This window comes from Sparus aurata, chromosome 3 (genome assembly GCF_900880675.1).
Source record: "Sparus aurata chromosome 3, fSpaAur1.1, whole genome shotgun sequence".
NCBI lineage: Eukaryota > Metazoa > Chordata > Actinopteri > Spariformes > Sparidae > Sparus > Sparus aurata.
The window spans coordinates 20563953-20585568 of NC_044189.1; the positions used below are offsets into that span (position 1 = coordinate 20563953).

Below are 21616 nucleotides of genomic sequence, written 5' to 3' on the forward strand. Positions count from 1 at the left end.
AGTTGTTGGAGACACAAGGGCTCCGATGACAAAACACTTTAAAATGTTACACAGCATCTGATTTAGATGATGTGCTGGAGGATCGTACGACGGGAGGAGACATCATTTGGCAGCAGAACTGTATTTCAAGTTATTATAAAGTCAGTGATCCATGTTTGCAAACCTTAGGCTACTCTAGCTAGCTCGCTAATTAGTCCATTTGATGTATTTCTTTCTGATTTACTGTAAATATTGAACTATTCTCCTGCACGCATGTGATAAAGTATAAATATTAGTTCCTGGGTTAAATGTCTTCTCCCTTTTGACTTGACTTTTCTTGGTGCCGTTGTTCTTCAGAAGAATTTTCACAACTTATGCTTTTATAAAAAGTAACAACATTCCCATCAGCCTTGACTGTACACTGTGTTTTATGCTAATTGGCTAATTTTAGCATGCTAGCACGCTTACTACTATAATGAATATTGTGCTTTAATCTAACAGTGACATCCAGATGTGCTGCTGACATATCAGGGTTATTATCATAAAGTAAAACTGAAACAAAGACAGTAATCAGTGAGTAAACATTGTGAAGTGGAACTACAGAACAACAGCAACACTATCAGGTTCACTATCATCATTTTGCAACACAATGAAATGAAAGTCAGAGAACATATACATATTTAAATTGGAAGCATTTAGTTGCACATTTTGTAAATATATCCTGTCTGTGTGTTTGTAGCTACAAACTAAAACTACCATAAAACTAAAACTAACCCTTTCTGAGAAGCTGAAGCTGAACTCAAACAAACACACTAAAGTAAAAATTAAAATTCAGAACTAGTATTATGTCGCTGATTCCCTGTTCCTGTGTGTCTGGTGTCTCCTGCAGCTGTCTATGGCTCACACTGACGACTGGGGCCGCTTCGCCCGGACGCTGATGGAGATCCGTGCTAACCGGGCGGACGGCGAGGAGGAGGGGCCTATGGAGCTGGCTTCATAGAGCAGCACTCCACACCAAAGCGAGGGACTCAGAGACTAGCGTGCTTTCATCTGTGTCACCGTAGCATGTGCACTCGGTTTAGTTTGGTTCCTCCACCTTCACGTACAGCTCCTGTCTGCTCCAAACTGTGTTTTTGCATTTACCCCCTGTAGATGCAAACTGTGTGTTGATGGGTGAACTGTTGACCTCCACTGATTTGTTCGCCTTTATTTATTGGTTTAACCACTTAAGGTGATGTGTTGCTTGCACCTGGTGAGCTTACAGTGTATACAACGTGGCAGTCTTATAGCCTTATGAAGATGTGTGTACTGTAACGATGCTTTGCACTACTGTAAAATGAAAGCAGGGTCCATAGACTAGTCATGTAATGTTTACAAAACGTCATGTTCACTTTCTGTTGTGCTTCTTTTCTCTGTATTCTGCCTGCATGCGACACAATCCTGAAATATTCCAGACGCATAATCATGGGGGTTTGTTATGGTGACGTTTCCACAGGTGGGGCTTCGTGGCTGCTTTATGTCAGTGTATCAGGAGCAGTGTGATATCAGCACTTTGTCTTTTGTTCCTAATGAGAGCGACGACTGTATATTCTTTAATGAGCTGTGACGATTATCAAGAGATATATTGTACTGCAGAGCGCTCGCTGTCCAAACTGCTATGTTTAATATTAAAGCGTAGCTAATGATGAACCGCTGTGTGTCAAACTGGGGATGGAAATAAAAACTCCAGCAAACATCAGTTAACTAATATAAGTTTCTCTTTACTCTCGGTACACATGTTGCTGCCAAACGTACAGTAAGGCACGATGATCACACACCACATGTAACGCCTACATCCTCCGTACTGTACAGATTAAACACTCGTGCCAGCCGTCTCACACACATTTACATCTGCTTACATTTAGAGCTGAAACCAAACATGTTACAACAGTCAACATTGTGTACAGTCTTTACATTCAAGTACTTTTTGGTCATATATGGTGATCAGCACACTATTGAAGGAGCGACGCAGGACTAAAACAGCGGTATAGATATGAAAATATGTCTCTGGATATCTCTTATGTACAGAGCTGCAACATTCATGATCAGATTTTCTTTGCCAGCGAGGTGATCGTGTGAGGAATGTGCAAAAGAAAGACACGAGAAGAAGCTGCAACTTCCAGAAGTCGTGTGCAGTTTAGCCCTTCTGCTGTCTGAGCAGATACTGGATCTGTAACTCGACTCTATACAACGTCAACCAACGGTAAAATAAATACTCCACCACCCTCAACAGAGCTTTTTCTCTGCATACCCGTGCTAACTAGCTAGGTTACCGTATATATGTGATTAAAAGAGGGTCAATTATAAATACTACACATAATAACTTGGTGAAAAAACAGTCTAGCTCCATCTTTCACTTCTTACTCCCCCCGCCGCCCGTGGAGGTTCAGGCGGTGCTCACACTGGAGGGGGCCTCCGCCGCTGCTGCTGCCGTCTGCAGCGTGTAGCGTGGGAGATGGAGTCCAAACTTGCTCTCGATGCCAGCGAACGTGGCCACGGCCAACCTGAAGCCTCCGATGTGGTCGGGGTTGGGCGCCGGCAGGCTGATCCGAGACTTGGGGGTGGGCTCCGAGCCAGCCGGCTTTCTGTGGTGTGGAGAGACGGGGAAAGAGAGACGGGTGGAGAGGGGGAGGAAGCAGGAGGCACCAAGAGAGAGTTGAAAAACTCAGAGAAAGGTGAGTAAGAGTGTCAAACAGCATAAACACAGATGTTTTTTTTAACTCGACTGGGGAGAAAGGGAGTTTATTATCATCATTTATTAATATTATCATATTCACCACAGAAATCTTAATAGGAAATCTGAAGTGGAACATGTCTCCCTGAGAGCAGATCTATATCTAATCCCTCAATTTCACGTCGAGCTCCGTGATAAGCTGCCAGCACAGCTCACACTGACTCTCAGAACCACATCTTCACGGGATCTGCAGTTGATTTTGTTTCACTGTCTCCGAGCGAGAGGGAGCTGCATGTAAAAGTCACGAGCCATTCAGCGAATACATGCATGTGCAAAACAGCTGTCCATTAAAAGAAGTGTTTTTTTCTGAGTCACTTTGAGAGGTTCACCACCTCTCCTCCCCGCTGGACCTTTTTAACTGCAGAAAAAGGGGTGAATTATTCCTGAGAGGGACCTATTTCGAGGAGGAAAATGAGCTCGTTTCAATCCCAGAAGTGGAGCAAAGTACGTGCACAAGTCAAATGGGTGCTGCCTGCCCTGATCACCGTGCAGCAAAACTCTCTCCAGTTTGAGAAAATTGTCACATCCAGAGTTCTGAGTGAGTTCTGTCGGTGAATGTGCACAGAAATTATTTTTGGTCTTGTGGCATTTCTTCCTCTCTGGTGGAGGAGGGAGGAGCTGCTACTGTCTGTTGAAATTAACTCTATTGTTCTGCTGGGAGACGTCTCTGATAACGACATGAGCTAACCGTCGTGTTCTGTCTTCAAAAAACACCGGAAGGAATAAATATCTGTATGATTTTTATTGTTTCACTGGTCGATGACGGGGAGGTTTAGAGGTTTGTTGCCACGGTATCAGCAAAGTAAAATGGGAAACTAAGCGTGTTGGAAGGACAGTAGGAGAGAATGAGACTTACTGTCCTCCGAAGTCGATGTAGAACCAGCGCTGCAGGAGTTCATAGGTCACCAAGGTCACTCCGAACTGAGGCGAGGATCTGAACACACGAGCTGCAGGAAGAGAACACGTGTTTATTTAAATCCATGTGGTGTAAAATCTAAGCTTCAGGAGTGGCTTAAACATGATGTCAAATATGTCTGCATATTTATTATATCAATCTATAAAGTGAAGAATAATGATTGAATTGGTTATCGTGCTTTTCGTGATCATTTTTGCCCTAAAAACTTTTAGAAATACAAGATACTTAGTTTGTATTTCTGTGTGGTGCCAAGCCGAACTACAAAACTCAGCAGTTCATCCAACACCGAGAAACTACGTGTGCAAAAGCATTAAAAACAAACATTCAACATTTGTACTGCTACACACTTTAAAGGTGCAATATGTAAGAATTGGCCACATGTTGACAGTAACTACAAAAAAGAGGGAGCATATCAACACAGTTACCGCTAACTGCTGCTAACCTTTAGCTGTGGTTAGCTAGTTAGCTCAGCGGTCAGTGGTCTGACAAGACACGGCAGACTGAGGCTAGCTGGTTAGCATGCTAACTTCAGTAGATATCTCTGTAACACGATAAATAGTCTTTTACACTGACCTACCATCCAGTGTACGTTAAAGTAAGAAGTCAATGTAAATGTCTGGATTACTTATCCACCGCATAAATAATTCCACTGATGTCCATCTATCTTTAAGGAGAATTACACCTGTGAATAGAAACGGACCCACTGCTACTGTGACAAAATAATTTCCCAGTCTGGCATCAATAAAGTAAATCTATTCTATTCTATTCTATTCTGTAGCCTGAACAAATGTCTCGGTGAACATCACCTCCAGCTCCTTTCCAGAAGGCCCGAGGTCCCTCCTCTCTGAGAATCTTCCAGAAACAGTCCATCAGCCCGCTGTAGGTGGTCTGACCGGCGCGTGCCGCCACCTGCAGCCTGGTCTTGATCACGTCAGCCGGGGTCACCAGAGAGGCCGCCGGCATGCCTGGAGAGGAGAACACAAGAGCTGTTACAGTTGAGTGACACGACAGCACAACGGATGTGTTTGATTCTAAATAAGGCCGAATTTAAAAATCAGCCCCAAACAAATGAGATGATTTGTAGAATGCAGCCGTCAGCGAGCCAATGAAATCTTTCTAAGTGCATCTGATAGAGTGGCTTTACGGCCTTTGTTCGCACTTTTAAAACACGTCATCACGGATCTTGACCATCGTGCAGGAACTCTGCCACATACATACAAGATACACAAGTAGGGGCCAGTTCCCATCACTTCCCCATCAACCAATCCATACCACCAGCAAGGCCATTATTTAATCTCTACCTTTTTTCTTCCTTTCCTCTCTCTCCCACTTTTCTTACAGCCGTTTGAAAGGGTCCAGACAATGGCCGGTAATGAGAGCAATGCACACTGTGCCCCGTGTGTCGGCCAGAGTGACTGGCTGACTGAAGGGAGTGACTGCAAAACCTCCTCTCCAGCCACTTCAGCCATGAATGGACTCAATCATTGATGGCTCGGTCATTACCATCAACTGCCCTCTTGACAATTTACTCTGACTTCTTGGTTTTTGCAACGGCCAAACGAGCTATTCAGCGAGTCTAATCAACTCAGAATTAGCTAGCAGACTGGCACCTGGTGGAGACTGACCACCTGCACTGAACTGAGAGAGAGAGGAGAGGGGAGAGGAGAGAGGAGAGGAGAGGAGAGGAGGAGAGGAGAGAGGAGAGAGGAGAAGAGAGAGGAGAGGAGAGGAGAGGAGAGAGGAGAGGAGAGAGGAGAGAGGAGGAGAGGAGAGGGGAGAGGAGAGGAGAGAGGAGAAGAGAGGAGAGGAGAGAGGAGAGGGAGAGGAGAGAGAGAGGAGAGGAGAGAGAGGAGAGAGGAGAGGAGAGAGGAGAGAGGAGAGAGGAGAGGAGAGGAGAGGAGAGGAGAGGAGAGAGGAGAGGAGAGGAGAGAGAGAGGAGAGAGAAGAGGAGAGAGGAGAGGAGAGGAGAGGAGAGGAGAGGAGAGGAGAGGAGAGAGAGAGGAGAGGAGAGGAGAGAGAAGAGGAGAGAGGAGATTATTGATTTGTTTCAAATATAAATGTCTAAAAAGAATCTTATCATAGACAAAGGTGTTTGACGTAACTGCTGTGCTAAACTAAATTTACGGGGTTCACCAATAATATTAGAAATCATCCTCTGAAGATTAATATTCATGCAAAACGTCTGAGTGATCTGAACCAGCAGTCGGACTGAACATCATGGATGTGTTTTAGACAGCACAGCAAATCAGGCCAGAAACTCCCTCCATAACTCTTTGTAACGTACAGAGCTAATGTGAGTTAGCGATGGCCAACACCATGTTCTTCACAGAGCGGAGTAATGCCTAGCTAAATAATGCTGTGCAAACTGAGCGTGTAATTCAATTTCCTGTGCCGACTGTAAAACACTAATTGCCAGAATGCTGTAACCGCTGATAAATATATATGAAAGAAGGATGATAAATGTGTCGAAGTCACGAAAAAAATAAAGAAATCATGAGGCTCGTTTGGGCTCCGAGTCTGCGGGCCGTGGCTGCCAGTCCTGTGGTTAGAAACCAAAGTAAAAGACGGAGGAGGGAGGCAGGATTTATGATATTTCCGTGTTGTGCTGAGCCTCTGCGTCGAGAGGAGAGTGCTGCTGACACATCTCTGAGGATTCAAAACAAATATTAAGTCTTTTATGCAAATGCTCTGAAGCCTTTTAACTTGGCAGGGGAGTGATGGTCTGTTATTGCACTTTTCTTCGGGGATGACTCCAGTGTTAAAGCTCTGCTCATATTTTCAGGATAGGGTTGTTAAGTCATCCATACCCTGTTATGACTAACCTACAGACATTCCTGCAGGGTGAACGTGTATAAAGTATGCACAGGCATGTTCGCCGCCCTGTGTGTGTGTGTGTGTGTGTGTGTGTGTGTGTGTGTGTGTGTACAATGTTATTAGGACTGGAAAGCCTCCTTGCCGGCCCGGTTGGCAGGCATCTGAGGCGCTTCCCTGCTGCAGAGCTCCAAAACCCCAGTCCCCATTTACTGAGCAGCGCTCTAATTAGCAGCTACCGCCATGGAGCCTGCGGTCAGAGGCTGCCTGCCTCCAAACTCTGGGCTCTGCTACTGTTACTGCCGGCCTGTGGAGGTCTGAGGGGCGGGCCGAGCGAGACCTGCTCTAACACTTTGTTTAAAACTGGACCTGACCAAAGATTGTGTTTCTTAAACTTCTGTGAACTACACGTTGCCTCAGGGACCGAAGCTTTCTGGCTTTTTGGCTCGCTGCGAAAGGTCAAATATTTTACAAGACAAAACACTGGTTTAGAGTTGTGGACACACGAGAGTCCAAACACACGAACAGAAAGGATCTAACATCGCTGGATCCACTTTATACCAACCGCTGACAGTGATGACAGGGCTGTTAAGGCATGTTGTATTCCAACTGAGATTTGGTTAGATATTCTGTAGATACTAATCTAAAATATCTTTGATAAAGTCTCATGAGTGGAGATCCAAACATTTAATTCTACATTACAGCTACAATTCATTTTTCCCCAGAGAATCAAAACCCCAATTCTTCCATTCCTCTTCACTCTAAGAAGTGTTTTACTGCCTTTCAGCTCATTCTTCTAAACAACTAAAGTAGATGCAGGAAAAAAAATACCATAACATGAAGCTTGTCCAGGGTAATCAAAGTCTCTGGATGTTTTCTGGACTACAAAACATCTCTGACTTTCTGTCTGCATGGCAGGTGAGTAGGAAATGATTGTAAGTTCATTTTTCGGATTAAATTTGAACTATCAGCACTCTCATCAGTGTGTTTTGGCCTCAGCGGGCATTGAAAAAGCTCTTAAAGTTCACTGAATGCTACCTGTTCAATACCAAAAGGCAGACAGACTGTTAGCTGGTGAATGTAGCGGTGAAGCTAAGATGAATTCTGACGTGTTAACAGCTATGTGATGATATATCAGTTTGTTTAAAGCTCATCTTTGCTGCCTGTCAGATGAAGTTCATGACCAACTCACAACACAAATGCATGAATATTCTTTGTTTCCATTCACAGAGACAAACGTGGGGGGCAAATTAAAATGTTCCTGCTTTTTATCATTTCTTCTTACTATACATGTACACAGTACGTCCCTGACTTTAACAACAGCTTCCCCGGGAGCACACACAGGTGCTTCTGATTTCTAATCAAGGACCCTGCAGGTACAATTCTTGCAAGAAGGAAAAAACGATGTTATCTGGAAACTTAAAACTAACTGATGCTATTGTTATTGTTTTTTGTTGGAGTACTTTACCTGATAGCGCTCCAGCAAACAGCATCTTGGCCGGCCCGATCTGTCCGTCAACATCACTGAGGTAAGACTTGATGTGGGCGTAACAGGGGAAGTAGATGGCTGAGAAGGGGATGTCTCGCAGGAAACAGGCCTTGGCACCCTGGAGAAACGCAGTCGGAAGGAAAAGGAGAAGTTTTGGGTCATAATAAAGGGTTAAGAGTTAAACAAAGACGAAGATAAATGTGAAGGAGCGCAGAGAAGGAGTGATGGGGCTCCGGGGACTTCTGGCTCGGGTCTCTGGTCATACGTAACATCAACTGCCTGCTCACAAACCATCAAGCATCAATTGATGTTACCGCCAAAGAAACTACTTCCAAAAGTCTCCTTATGGCAGAGTGAAATATGGGCCGCAACATGTCAGACACGTCTTTCTCTATGCAAACGATGTGTGTCCTCAGCAGCAGGTGAGGGAGGCAGCTCCACACGCAGAGCTGGCAGACAGAGAGGAGAAGGAGTGGGAAAACCAGAGGAAGACAGACTGGCTGACGAAGATGACTCCTTGTCTGCCACTGTAAACAACACTACATCATCATCAAGCATATTGAGTTTCCTGCTGTATTTCAAGCTTGTTGGCTCGCTGCCACCTTCTTGATACAGCAAGTACAGTCAACAGAAGCCGTTTAAAGAGCTGGGCAGGGTCTCCTTGTTTTGGACAGGCTTCATTTAACTCCTACGGGATAATCCTTTGGTTCCTACACACACACACACATAAACAGAGAGAGGATTGGCAGGTACCTGGGCTATCTCTTTCCCTCTCTTTCCTCTGGCACTTCTTGTCTGCCTGTCCCTCTTTCAGGCTGGCTGGGGCCCGAGCGGCTGCTGAAAGCTGGGAGATTCTATCGGGGCAGGACAGACGAGCAGCGTCACAGGGACTGGGACGGGAAGCCTTAATATCAGGGCCCTGCTGTGGGGCTGGCTGAGAGCGTGTGTGTGTGTGTGTGTGTGTGTGTATAAAGCTTTAACACCAAATGACTTAGCTGAGTAGGAAAATGCAAAAAAGGAAAATGCAAGAAAGCAATTAATACCAAGTCCATAAACATGAAACATCATCTCGGTCAATATTCCTACACTGTCGACTTTCCCCCAGTGATGAATGGTGGCGCTAGTGCGTTAGCCACCCTACTCCATCGGTAGCTCCACCAGCAGAGGGTGAGCGTCAGGATAATTACCCTGACAAAGGCAGCTCTGTGCCTGGGTGCAGCCCCTCCGGAGCCAGCCCGTCTGGGGCTTGCAGGCTGGAGCTCGTCTCCTCCCCGCCTCCCCTCCTCCTACACCACCACCACCACCACTGCTACTGCTTTTTCAATGCACTTTGTCTCCTCTCTGTGCGACGAGCAGGACACGAACACAATGAAGCATGAGCACGAGCATGCAGACGTTTACGTGCACTCAAGAAAGACAGCTGGAGGGAGACAGTCGCTGTGGGGACACTCTGACATCATTGTAAATCAGGGCAGGTAGACAGAGACAATCTACTATAGTCTATATAGTAGTCTAGTATATATGGGAGTTTTCTTAGCTGACAGGTGGTCAGCAGCAGAAACACGAACCTGAGACACATTTGGTGTGACGAGGTCGACTCACAGTGCAGCAAATAATCATCAAAGAAAGCGAAATCCTCTCTTAAAACAGTTTACAACTTGGAACGAGCGCCATCATCTTACTTGCAAATTAACACGACCGCAGGTATGAGATTGACATTTTCACAGTTGATTGTGTTTACGGTTGAAGCACAATCTCCCCTGCCAAGCTCCATTAGGACTTATTTATGTAATTTAATTAGACATGCTCTGTTTTACCCTGAGGGCTAATGTCCTCATCACGCCAGTTAAGCTGCTAACGTTAGCGGCTCGTGCACTGATTCCTATTCTGGTAGCATCTTGTAGCATCCAGAGCAGACTGCGTGTGTGTGTGCATGTGTGTGTGTGTGTGTGTGTGTGCACCTCTCAAACAGACTGATGTTAGAAATCATAGTATTAATAACAATGATTATGAAATACAGAAAACACTGTTTAAAAACACCAACACGACTATATTTTTATATTAGCCTCTTTGGACACTATAATCTTTCACGCTTGCTTTACGACGTGTTGTGTTCACAACATCATACAACTCTAATATGTTCAAACGGTGAACTGTAATTTTTAACCCCCAGGCCACAGAAAAATACCAATTATGGTAATTAAGGTTAAATACAGCTTTTAACATAAATTGTGCCTTTTCTTGTTCTTGAACAGAGGACCACATGGAAATGTTGATATAAATGAAAGCTGACGTGGGCCGACGACGTTCAATGTATAGTTGAATAGTTAATAGAAAAATCACAGTAATGAGAAATAATGGACTGTTGTAAAATTGCAAGGCTGATGAAAATAATAATAGAATGGATAGCAGACAGGTATATCTGATATCCCAGCGTAGGTGTTGTTCCTACAGTCATTAATGTAGTTACAGGAACACGACCGCAGCCGATCAGTCGCTGGTGTTTGTCCCCAGAACAGCAACATCAAGTGCTTCTCTGCCACGTCTGATTGGCAGGACTCTCACACGGGTGACTGAGGTTTGTGTCCCATTAAAAACACTCATTACACAGGTTCACTTATTACTTCTGTTTCTTTTCAGTGTTCTGTTGCTCTGCGTGAACAAACACAACAGGAAACATGATTACAATCACCCGTTCACTGTGTTGAACACACGTGTGACAGGATAAATTCTCCCACATGTATTTAATTCCCAAAGCTATGACATCACGAAAACATGATGTGTCAGTTGCAATTATGGTCCTGGAGCAACTTTAATTATGATTCTCCAGGAAGACCAACATGGTGATATCAAATCATGCATACAAGACGTCTGGCAACAATTAGCCAATTCAATTAGTAGAAACAAATCTAGCTGAATATGTAGCTCTGGGCTTCTTCTATGTCTTTATTTACAAGATTTAAAGACAAATGTGATCAAACTGACCAAGACTACTTTCTGTTAGTCCCATCGTCAATCACTCATACGCCTCAGTGGATGGATTCTAACTGCTTTGAGTTCATTTCTTTAGCCTGTTCACAAACCATTCATTGTTTCAGTCCTGACACAGACATTAACCGGCTACACACTCAGATGAGAGTGAGACAGAATGAAAAAGCGGGTTTGTAAATGTTGGGATAGGAGACCAAGAGGTTGACTACAAATCACACGATGATCCCAAACACACAGCACAAGACAACAGTCTGTAATGAGGTTTAGGCATTAACGCAAGCGAGAGGTTACGATGTCGACAACTCAGCTGTGAAGAGGATTTGGAAGAAAAGCAGCACTTTACAGAAACTGCTTGATGTGATCATCTGGTCTGAAACTTGTGTCAGCCTCAGTATCCTGTAATTGTAAAGTTACTAATGTCTCAGGTGAAAACCAGTATTGTAGTTCACAACAAGAAGATGTATCATGTTGGAGAAATCGATCTCAGCTACATCAGCTACATGTGGAGCTTCAGTGCATTGTATACCTCTACACATGCACCTCTGACCCCAAGAGTGATTCTCACCTTGTAGAGTCCAAAGAAGCCGAGGTCCCTGATGACGGAGAGGGCGCTGACCCTCGGCCCCGTGGTGATCTCTCCCGCAACCTGCAGACGGATCTTTACAATCTCCAGAGGGTTGGTAAAGATCACCTGGGAGCCACCAGCCTGGACAAACAGAAGGACAAAAAGACACTGATGCAACGAACTTCAAGAGGAGGGAAGTTCTCGATCCTCGATTGGATTCTTGAGTTAAACATGAATCCACACTTTAATACATCTGTTGCCACAAAGAACAAACATTTAAACACAGGTTTTGTTTAATATGAGTGTTTGTGTTCTACTGATGAACATTTAAAAAACTGATTATATAACTATTATCTGTCTTGGGGCCATTTTGCAGGAAGTGATGCAACTTAATCGTGCTGGCTCAGCAACCAGCTGCAAAACAAACATGTGGAGAGGAGGAGAGTTCAGGAGAGTACCGGGAAATCCAGCTGATGCAGCTCGGGTCTGTCAGCTGTTTGTCTTCATCACTCACAGCCTGCGGGGGGACTCTAACTTCTCTTCTTCTCTCTAACCTCTCACTTCACACCATCCTACAAACCTGTACTTGTAAGGGGAGGGCAACGATACTGCAGCAGGTTCAGACTGGTCCGCCGGGCTGCGGCAAGACAAATGGTTAACTGTGTCTAGTCTGGGAACATGACGGCATTTCCAAAAAGCTTCTGGGTGCTGAGAAATGTTTACAGCGGTTTTTATTTGGAAAGCGGTCTTTTTTCTGACTTGTGTGTCTTCCTTTTTCCTTGAATTGTTTCTCTCACTTTCCTCTCCGGCATTGTCTCTCTCTGACCTCCTCTCAAACGATCTCTCTCATCCTTTCTAATACTGTCCTGCTCTTGCTGCGGTTGCCAGTGGTTACTGTAGCTACACGCAAAAAAGGGTGGCTCATCGCAATTAGATAGCAATCGGTTGCCATGGTGCCGTTTGTGTCTTAAATTGGTCTGTTTGTTGTTGTTTCTGTCCTCGTCTCCCCCTCCTTCAGTCGCGGCGTTATGAATGACGGATTGTGCTCGTCGCCTTACGGGAAAGCATCAAGCGCCAATCTGCAACATGAGCATTTCTGGGGCTGAACGTCCCTCAGTTTTAAGTGTTACCATATATTGCCTAAGAGAAGAGAGGGGAGGAGGGAGAGACAGAGATCATAATAGTCTCATTGAAGGTGTGCAGCCACTATAGTGACTATAGCTTCCCTTCCAGGCCCGACAAATGAGAGGCTGTGAATAGCATGAGGGCTGCTGCCCCAAAGCTGCGACATCTCATAGCTAAACTCTTTATGACTTGTTTAATGGAAATAACCTAGTTGATTACATGCTGGCTAATAGCTAGAGCATTAAGATGCTATTGGCTCCGGCCCCGAGCAGCGTCGGCTGCTTCAGTCGGACACTAATGAGCCTGCAGATTGAGGAGATGGAGCTGTTGTTTACTCTCCTTGGGTAAACAACAACATTGTTCAGAGAGACGAGCTGACAATTAGGCCTGACAACAGCACATAAAAGGAGTGACAATGCAGATCATTTCGTGTGCTCTGCCGTCCCACGTCTCCGCTTAACTGTGGAAAATCACTCAAAAACTTCTGCACGTCCCGGACAGATAGAATGAAGAGAAACAGACAAATAAACAGAGCTAATGAGAGAGAGAGGCAGAAACAGGCAGAGAGGAGTAAGTCAAAACAAGAGAAGTGAGGGAAGGTCGAGGTTGGGGCGGAGAGGTTGAGGGTTGTGATTATGGAGTGACAGCGTCGGCGGCTCTCTCATGATTTCCAGGTAATTACAAGGCAAGGTGATCCTTAGAAACCTGGGACGTCAGCACCTTATGCACGCACCAGAGCTCCTAGCTATGTGTGAGCGTGATGCAGAAAGAGCTTAGTAAAGTTTAAGGATTCCCACACGCCAACCACCCACTTCAGGCCATATAAACAGATTAGCACCGACTGAAATCATTAGCCGCTATCAATAAATAACAATCACACTTTTATTTTTGCTTAACACCCTTCATGCTACATGTGCTTTTGTGTTTATTAGATTCTCTGATAATGTCTTCATAATTCACGTCAGGCCTGAATAAGAAACCCATTACGAAGACATAAACCAGCCGTGTAAACGAACAAAGTATTACTGTATTTTTTCACTCCTAGCCCTCTCCTCCTCTCAGCAGTGACCCAACAAGTATTTTTGTGTAACTTAAGTCCTAAAATGCAGGCCAGGAACTGCCAGATAAGCATCAAGCCAGCTCAGTTGATGGAGCATGCCATTCTTACCAAATAATCATTAGAAACTGGCAACCTGCGCTGGAGCTTAATGGTGCTGAGCCACAGGGTTTAGAAAGGGATAGAGGACGGAGCAAGAGGAGGAGGTGAGGAGAGGAATAGGTAGGTGAGGAGAGGAGTGGCAACACATTCACAGGACTCATCACAACTTCCCAGAGCCCAATGTGACGTCGTCAAACTGTTTCTTTTGTCCAAATGACAGTCCAAAACCCAACTCTCTTCATTTACTCGTAAGAGCATATCCTTCCATTTACTAAGCTGGAAACTGTGAATGTTTGACATTTTTGCTTAAAGGTACGATTTGTAGAATTCAAAGGCAGCATATCACAACAGTTAGCTACAACTGCTGCTGTATGGTGGCTATCATTGGCTGCAGCTAATCAGTGTTAGCAAATAGGTGGAGAGAGTCGGACATCAGCAGCGGGTGTAAACGCTGCGTAGATCTAACTCAGTGAATACAAGATTCACCATGACCAACCCAGAGATGACTGTGGAAGGACAAAACCAAACAACTGTTTTGGTGAGTTTTACTGAGTTTATGTCAAGTTTGAATGAAGACTGTTTTACTATGAGTTAATGAGGCAATTAAGTTAATCTTAGTTTGGTAAAAGAGAAAAACTTGGAGAATGTAGAAGGTGTACAGTTGTATTTTTCTATTCAGTAAGGAAGATTAAAGCTAGAATATTCAATTTCATCATATTTTGAGTTTATCTTATTACATTTTTTTTTTTTACAGCTAGCATATCCTGCCATGGCTATCGGACTATATCAGTATTACGGACAGCACGGGCCGGAGCTAGCTGGTTAGCATGCTAATTTCAGTAGACATCTTTGATATAACCTCAACACTGTTGTAAGTTCATTCTTTGAATGTTTTAAATGGAAATGTAGGCCATCCCTCACAAATTGCTCCTTTTAAAATGACTTAAATGATAAAAAGAAAATTGAAAAACAAACTTTTTGGGTTTTTTATCAACTAATCAACACTTTATGCAGCTCGACACGTTTGAGGGTGATAACCAAGTTGCTCCAAACGTGTTTAGAACAAAGAAAGCGAACATGTAATGTAACCATTCCCTCGTTCCCTCCATCTTTTCTCTCCCTGTGTCTTTTGCTTTATAGACTGTGGACCTGAGGCCGACACTGTGGTCCAAACCAGCACTTTCACAGCTACCAAATGATATAAACAGATTTCATGTGCTGTGGCTGGAGCCTCACTAAAAAAAGGGTTCAGGAGGGTTCGACTTCTATATGTGTGTGTGCGAGTGTGTGAGTGTGTGAGATAAAGTGGCAGGCAGAGTGCAGTGCCAGCACTAACACCGGGGCCTCAGCCAGGATGAAAGGAGCTGTCACGACGGCTCTCGGGGGGAAAAAAGAGGAAAAATCCATCCGTCCACGCTCCTCTCCACTACATTTATCCTCTCCTCTCCATATGCATCTGTTATGGTTCTGCTCCTCAATCCATAAGGGTTGTATAAAAATAAGACAACCGCTACTTTTCACGCTGGATCCAGTGCTGAACTTTTCTTCAGTGCATTTGCTTTCCTGCAGTTAATACACCTTCTTTTTATATGTTTCTCAACAGAGCTATCCAAAATGGAACGCTACATTTAGGTTGCAGCAAATGTGCCATGCTAAAACATTTCTTAAACATACTCCTCAAACTAATAAGGTCAATTGAATGTGGCCGAGTGGAGCTAAACCCATAATGACTTGTGTATCCTGAAATACTCTGCTTTAGTGATCAGCATCAAAAGAGGGTTGAGTGAAAGACCTTCTTTCATTTGCTCAGGCTTAAGCTGCCGGCCTTGGTGGACTGGGAGTGTGTGTGTGTGTGTGTGTGTGTGTGTGTGTGTGTGTGTGTGTGTGTGTGCATACATGCATTGGGGGTAGGCTGTGACAGCTCAGTGATCAAAACCTATGATGGGAGGGGAGCAGGTAACAGACTGGTGGTTGGTGGAGGAGTCTCAGGTAGCAGCTGCTGTCAATCATCTCCTCCCTGTGTGTGTGTGTGTGTGTGTGTGTGTGTGTGTGTGTGCACTTGTATGCTCTTCTTTATGTCACATGTGCACAGACCCGAGCATGTACAGTATGCAGTTTTGCTCTTTCATGTGTGATCGTTACACGTTTCCATCAACAAACGGTGGCTTCTGGCATCCAAACAGGTCCGTGTCTGTCTGCTGGAGTGTCAGAGGGGCGGCGCTCAGCAGACAGGTAAACATAGTTAAGAGATGTATGCTGCACTGGTACTGTATACAGTGTCTGTGTGCTGTGCAGCATCATTTAAGCACAGTGCACTTTGAAGAGCCTGGATGGTGAAGAGGGAGACAGATGCTCCATGTTTTGGCTTTTATGGAAAAATGACGGAATAAGGAGAACGAAATATGTAATGCTGACTGTATTTGAACTGAGTACTTGCAGGCTGAATATCTGTGGACACATCCGCTCTGACAACACTTACAGATCTTGTAGGAGAGATCTGAGACAAGAACTGAGTGGCCTTTTATCTTGTTGAAGAGATGTGACTGTAGGGTCTGATTAAAAACTCTCATTTGATCCAGAAGATTTCTCAGCATTGCTGTTTTAATCATTCAGACTTCACATGTAGAAGCAGACACCGTGATTATACCAATATGAACATCTCTCTTTGATAAATACTGAGAGCAACGTAATGCTTCTGACAAGGGATTTAAAAAACATGTATTCAATATATCGCATATATTCGTCTCTCCACTTTATGCTTTTAGCTCTCCCCAAGTTGTAAGATCCCAAAGTGCATAAATGCAAATCCTTCAGTTCCACTGTAATTTAAACTTCTTCCTTCTCTACTTGCTTTGTAAAGAAAAAGCAGCGAGTCATGTGCTCTCAGCCTTTACGGTGAGGACCTTTTCTACCTGTCCTCTCCCGTTGTCTCTTTCTGCAGCTACATTTTTCATTCACATAAAGTCATAAAACCATATTTATATTGTTCAAGTTACCTCTTATTTTGGAGTGAACAGCGGAGGCTTCGGTGCTGTTACTTTCATGTAGTAATGACGTGTATTTCTTACAAAATTATTATTTTTCATAACATTTTCGTCACACTGAACAATCTGCCAGTGTCATTATGAACAATGGGCCTCATTCATGAACCGTTCTTACGAACAAATTTGTTCTTAAGTCCCACTTACGAAGATTTTACGAAGATTGTGGCATTCATGAATTTTTTCTTATCTAGGATTTCTTCTTAGGCAAGAACAAATCCTACGAACACTCAGGAGTACTCTTACGCACATTTCAGTGCCGAAATGTTGGCATGGTTGTGTTTTCTTCTCTTGTGTAGTTCAATAAAATGCAATATTACAGTAATAATTCTGTCATATTTATTCATTTATTTATTTATTTCATATTTTTGGTAATTTACAAAGAATTTAAATTCTGAAATAAATTAAATGTGCCAATGATTTAAGATAAATCAAGTAAATTGGAAACATGCCATCAATTAGTAACCCCCCCCCACCCTATTTATACGTGGCATTTCTCCATCCAAGGCCCGCAAAACAATGGCATATATATTGCTGCTACGGCTTTCATCGATGTAAGAACACAGCTGCGAACAATTCTGAGGCTTACGAACGAGTTGGTGAATCCTGACGTAGGGTTTTCTTAAGGAACCTCATAAGAACTTAAGAAAGAATCTAAGAAGATTCTTAAGAAGATATTGGTGAATGAGGCCCAACGTTATATGACACAACCTCAGGCTGGATTGGATTCTAGCTCTGCTTGTAAAATAGTAGGAGGGAGGTCTACTTAGTACATTCTTACATCAGGTCCTGGCTTAATGAGACTGTCAGGATGAAAAGAAGTCTCTGAATGTAACACTTAATAATCTTAAGTCCTGTTCAGGTTGCGTCTCATTAACTTACACATCCACCAGCCAGGATCTCAGCTCGCAGAGGGACTGTGCCGTCTTTCTGTCTGGTCTTCCCTCGAACAAAGTCATTCACCTGGAAACACAAACATCAGGCAAAGATCGAGACCAAGCAGGAAATAGTGTAACACCATATAAACAGACAATCAATATACAGCAAACACAATGCATTTTATCACGGTGCTTGATGACAGATGCAGGAAAAGAGGACGGCTGAGCGGGTTGTGTGTAACGATGCAGAACGTGATGGCGTGTCAAGTGTTAATATAAAATCTATCAATAAGTTTGGAGTGATGGAAGAAGCTCGTGTATCTCCGTCTGTGTGAATGTGCATGCATGTGTCTGTGCTTTCTGACGCAGTGACTTACTGTGAGCTTTATGGCTTTCTCGGGCGCCACACCCAGTAGCTGTGGTACGAGACCTATCATTAGAAAACGACGAAATGATTAGAAAAAAAGAGTGCTGTGGTACCCCTACTCACTAACACACACACACACACACACACACACACACACACACACACACACACACACACACACACACTCATGGGGATGCATATACAGAGCATATACCACTTCCACACACTCCACATGATGTGCGGCTTCCCGCCACATGCGTCCGACCCTGCAAGATCCCCCAGACGCTAATGAAATCTATTGATGTGGAGTGTGGAGACATCAGAGTAACAACAAGAGAGAGACAGAGAGACAGAGAGAGAGAGAGAGGGAGAGGAGAGGAAGAAAGAGGGGGAGAAGAGAGAGAAACTGCTTCCCAAAATAGGAAAAAAGGGCAGAGTATAAAACAAACCGACCAAAAGTTTACACAGACCTCAATTACAACCCAAAGCAGGATAAAAATAAACAAAATAATCACAACAGAGCACAATGAAACTTGGCCCCCTACCCAGCCCCAAGCAAGAGGCACACACACACACACACACACACACGAATACACACTATGACTACACTAAAAACACAGTTAATAATCTACAGTAGTTTGTGTGTAACAAGGCCACACACACATAATCATATACTCAATTTGTAGGTTTGTAACAATTCTCCAAATCCATGGTTTAGTTCATATCTTGGCAACTGTTGTTTGTGTGTGCGTGCGTGTGTGTGTGTGTGTGTGTGTGCGTGCGTGCGTGTGTGTGTGCATGTGTGTGTGTGTGTGTGTGCGTGTGCAGTCACTCGACAGATGCAGCAGCTGTTTACTGCGGGCTGACACAGGAAAGAAGTCTGTTTGAGGGTAAAAGTGATCTTTTCTCTCAGGTGTTGTCCTGTTGAGGACGGGACTGAAGGTGAACACTTTGAAGTGAGTCGGGTTAAAGTTAAAGTGATGACCTTGTGATGCGTGCCATTTGTATTTGGCTTCGGTCTCGGTTTGAAAATCATTGCTCCTCTGTTCCACACACGATGTACGCGCATACAGACACAAAAGGATTTCGGAAAAGACTTCTAATTCATTTTGGTAAAATCTCCTCCTGGAAAGATTCTCCTCTTTCCTTTGGGCCGCTTTGTTTTTATGAAATCTCTCCTGGCATCATACTACATCAGCAATTGTGTCAATGTTGTGCTTCTGATTCCACATTCTTCACTAAGCAGATTTTCCCGTGGTTTTCAGTGAAGGCACTTTCAACTTATATTACATAACTGCAGCTCGGCTGGCAGGATACCTGTCTGGCCATCTATTTGGAGCCGGACCTGTCTGTCTCTGTGTCTGTGAAGCCATTCCACTCTTGATGGCCTTTGTGTTTCCCACAGAAATTCAAGCATTCAAGTTTCCTCTCGGGAGCCCAGAGCTGTCAATCAAAATCATGAGGTTTAAGAAAGGCCCCAGCCTTCGTTCCAGGGGACCTTTTTTCCAATCCGACCCGAACAATACCAACACAGACATCCTAACCTCTGTTTTGAAGACAGGGCAGGTAGTCATTAGGGATGTCAGACCCCGGTATGTGCGTACCTGCATGCCCAAGAAGTCGCCTGCCATTGGTGTGTGCATGCTTACATACTTGTGCGTCTGCGCTGTGTCTGTGTTTGTATGAGTGTGTAAGTCCAGACATGCGACATCACCACGTCGTGACACAGGCCTAAAGGTATGTGGCTTTGCGTGTGACGTTCATTGTCCTGCTCTGAAAGTCCCCAGCAGCCGGTAATCACTTCAAAGGAGACAGGTCAGCAGAGAGGTGAACTCACAACGCCCTCCATCCACCCTGCGCTTTGCTTCTTCTCTCGTCTCATCTTCTCTTTTATTGTCCCTCGTACTCACTACTTCTTTCTTCTCCACCATCTCAACTCCCGTCTTTCTAAACCTGTATTGTGGATTTGACTGTCTGACTTACTGACATGTATTATATGTTAAAACTACATTAGTATAGTGCTCTGTAGCATGACCACAGTAACCACTTTGATGTTAAATATCCAGTTGTTGGAGTGTATAAGCTGCTGCACTATTAATGCTGCATATAAATGCATCAAGAATTTAAAGATAGTTTCAACTTTCCAATCTGCAAACACCACTTCACTGCAGAACAAACACTTTGTGGATGTTACAACTTACACACCGTGAAAATGCGTATTCTTGCATACTGACCTCTGTAAAGGCCAAAGAAGCCCTCGTAGCGCACCACCTTCTTGAAGCAGTCGAAGCTGCTCTTGTACATGAGCTCTCCAACCAGAGAGCCGCTGCTCCTCTGGTTCTGCATGCGAGTTTTCACCAGATCGATGGGGTACACTGCTGTGGCGCCCACAGCTACAGAGAGAACACAAGAGAAGCTTATTCAGATACTGGTGACCTGTTAAAAGGGCACTGTCTGGATGACATAAATTAAGTAATTGCCTGTGTGGAGGCATTGAAATACTAACGTTTTCGTCGGGACTACAGTACAGTATCAGCGGGCTCAGTGTCGAACCAGATGGAGAGAACTGAACAGAATTTGTCACATTCATCTATTTTCTTACACTTGGTTGTTTTTCTCAGGTACAAATTAAATCATGGTTGGTCCAGGACTGTCAGGCAGCTTTATTAGCTAGCCTCTATTTTGTATCTCTGCTGTATAATTAAGAAAGTGTATCTGTACAACAACAACAAGGTCTATTTGGAAACTCAAGGTGTCATAATAATAGGGAACACTTGATATCTGTAATATTTGTTCAGATGCGTTGGTATAAGTACGTCACTGGGTCCAAATAAATTAAGTTGGCACACAGCATAAATGAAAGATTCATTTTTTAAATTACAATTTTAGAATGACTGTCCTCAGGAATAATGCATCTGCATGAAGCTTTTCTTGAAACTCTTTGGTGACATTTTGATGAATGAAACAAATCTCATGAACACGCACACTCAAGAAAAAGTAGCATTTACAGATTTTTACGTGCAATCGTAATGTCAACTACAGCTCTGGTGTGAGCAAACCTCAATGAAAGTAGTAATAAAAGATTGAGGGTAAGAATATGATTTTATTGGGGTGAAAACGAAAACTTCTTGGCTAAATATCACTCGAGATAGCTGACAAAATATGTCTTTGTCATCTGGGTGACAGGACCTTTATGAGAGGAAGAAAAGGAAAAAGGCGGAGGAGGAAGGGGAAGTCTGTAGGGGTAACTGTAAGAAAGACATTGAAGTGTTTTGAGTCCCAGTGTCTTCGGCCCGTCAGACGGACACAAACAAAAAGAACCGACCCAAGGCGACAGACTTAATTAGAGAGAGGCCAAGAGAGAAGAAGGGATGGCGGACCCATACCTCCTTATTAAGCTGTCTCCCTTGGGATAGAAGGAGGAGGAGAAGGGAGGAATGAAGGAAGGGAGCAGGAGGAGGAGTAGGAAAACAGTGGGGAGTCTGAAGACAAACACAAGGCCCAGGCGCCGCCCTTCACCCC

General features: G+C 44.0%; 2 protein-coding genes across 20 annotated transcripts in view; one reads left to right on the forward strand and one right to left on the reverse strand.

Moving 5' to 3' along the window:
• The window catches only part of dync1i1a (dynein cytoplasmic 1 intermediate chain 1a), a 54478-nt gene extending 52761 nt beyond the window's left edge, over positions 1–1717 (forward strand). For all 19 annotated transcript variants that reach the window (XM_030412224.1, XM_030412227.1, XM_030412237.1 and 16 more), the window contains one exon: positions 869–1717. In XM_030412224.1, coding sequence (XP_030268084.1) covers positions 869–979 — 111 coding nt within the window. In that variant the 3' untranslated portion in view covers positions 980–1717. The remainder of the gene's footprint in view (positions 1–868) is intronic.
• A 1-nt stretch (position 1718) lies between these two features.
• Positions 1719–21616, reverse strand: part of slc25a13 (solute carrier family 25 member 13) — a 50156-nt gene continuing 30258 nt past the window's right edge. The window contains exons 11-18 of the mRNA XM_030412222.1: positions 20329–20487; positions 18105–18157; positions 17732–17812; positions 11525–11665; positions 7948–8086; positions 4475–4633; positions 3609–3699; positions 1719–2603 (exon numbers count right to left, since the gene is read on the reverse strand). Coding sequence (XP_030268082.1) covers positions 2405–2603; positions 3609–3699; positions 4475–4633; positions 7948–8086; positions 11525–11665; positions 17732–17812; positions 18105–18157; positions 20329–20487 — 1022 coding nt within the window. The 3' untranslated portion in view covers positions 1719–2404. The remainder of the gene's footprint in view (positions 2604–3608; positions 3700–4474; positions 4634–7947; positions 8087–11524; positions 11666–17731; positions 17813–18104; positions 18158–20328; positions 20488–21616) is intronic.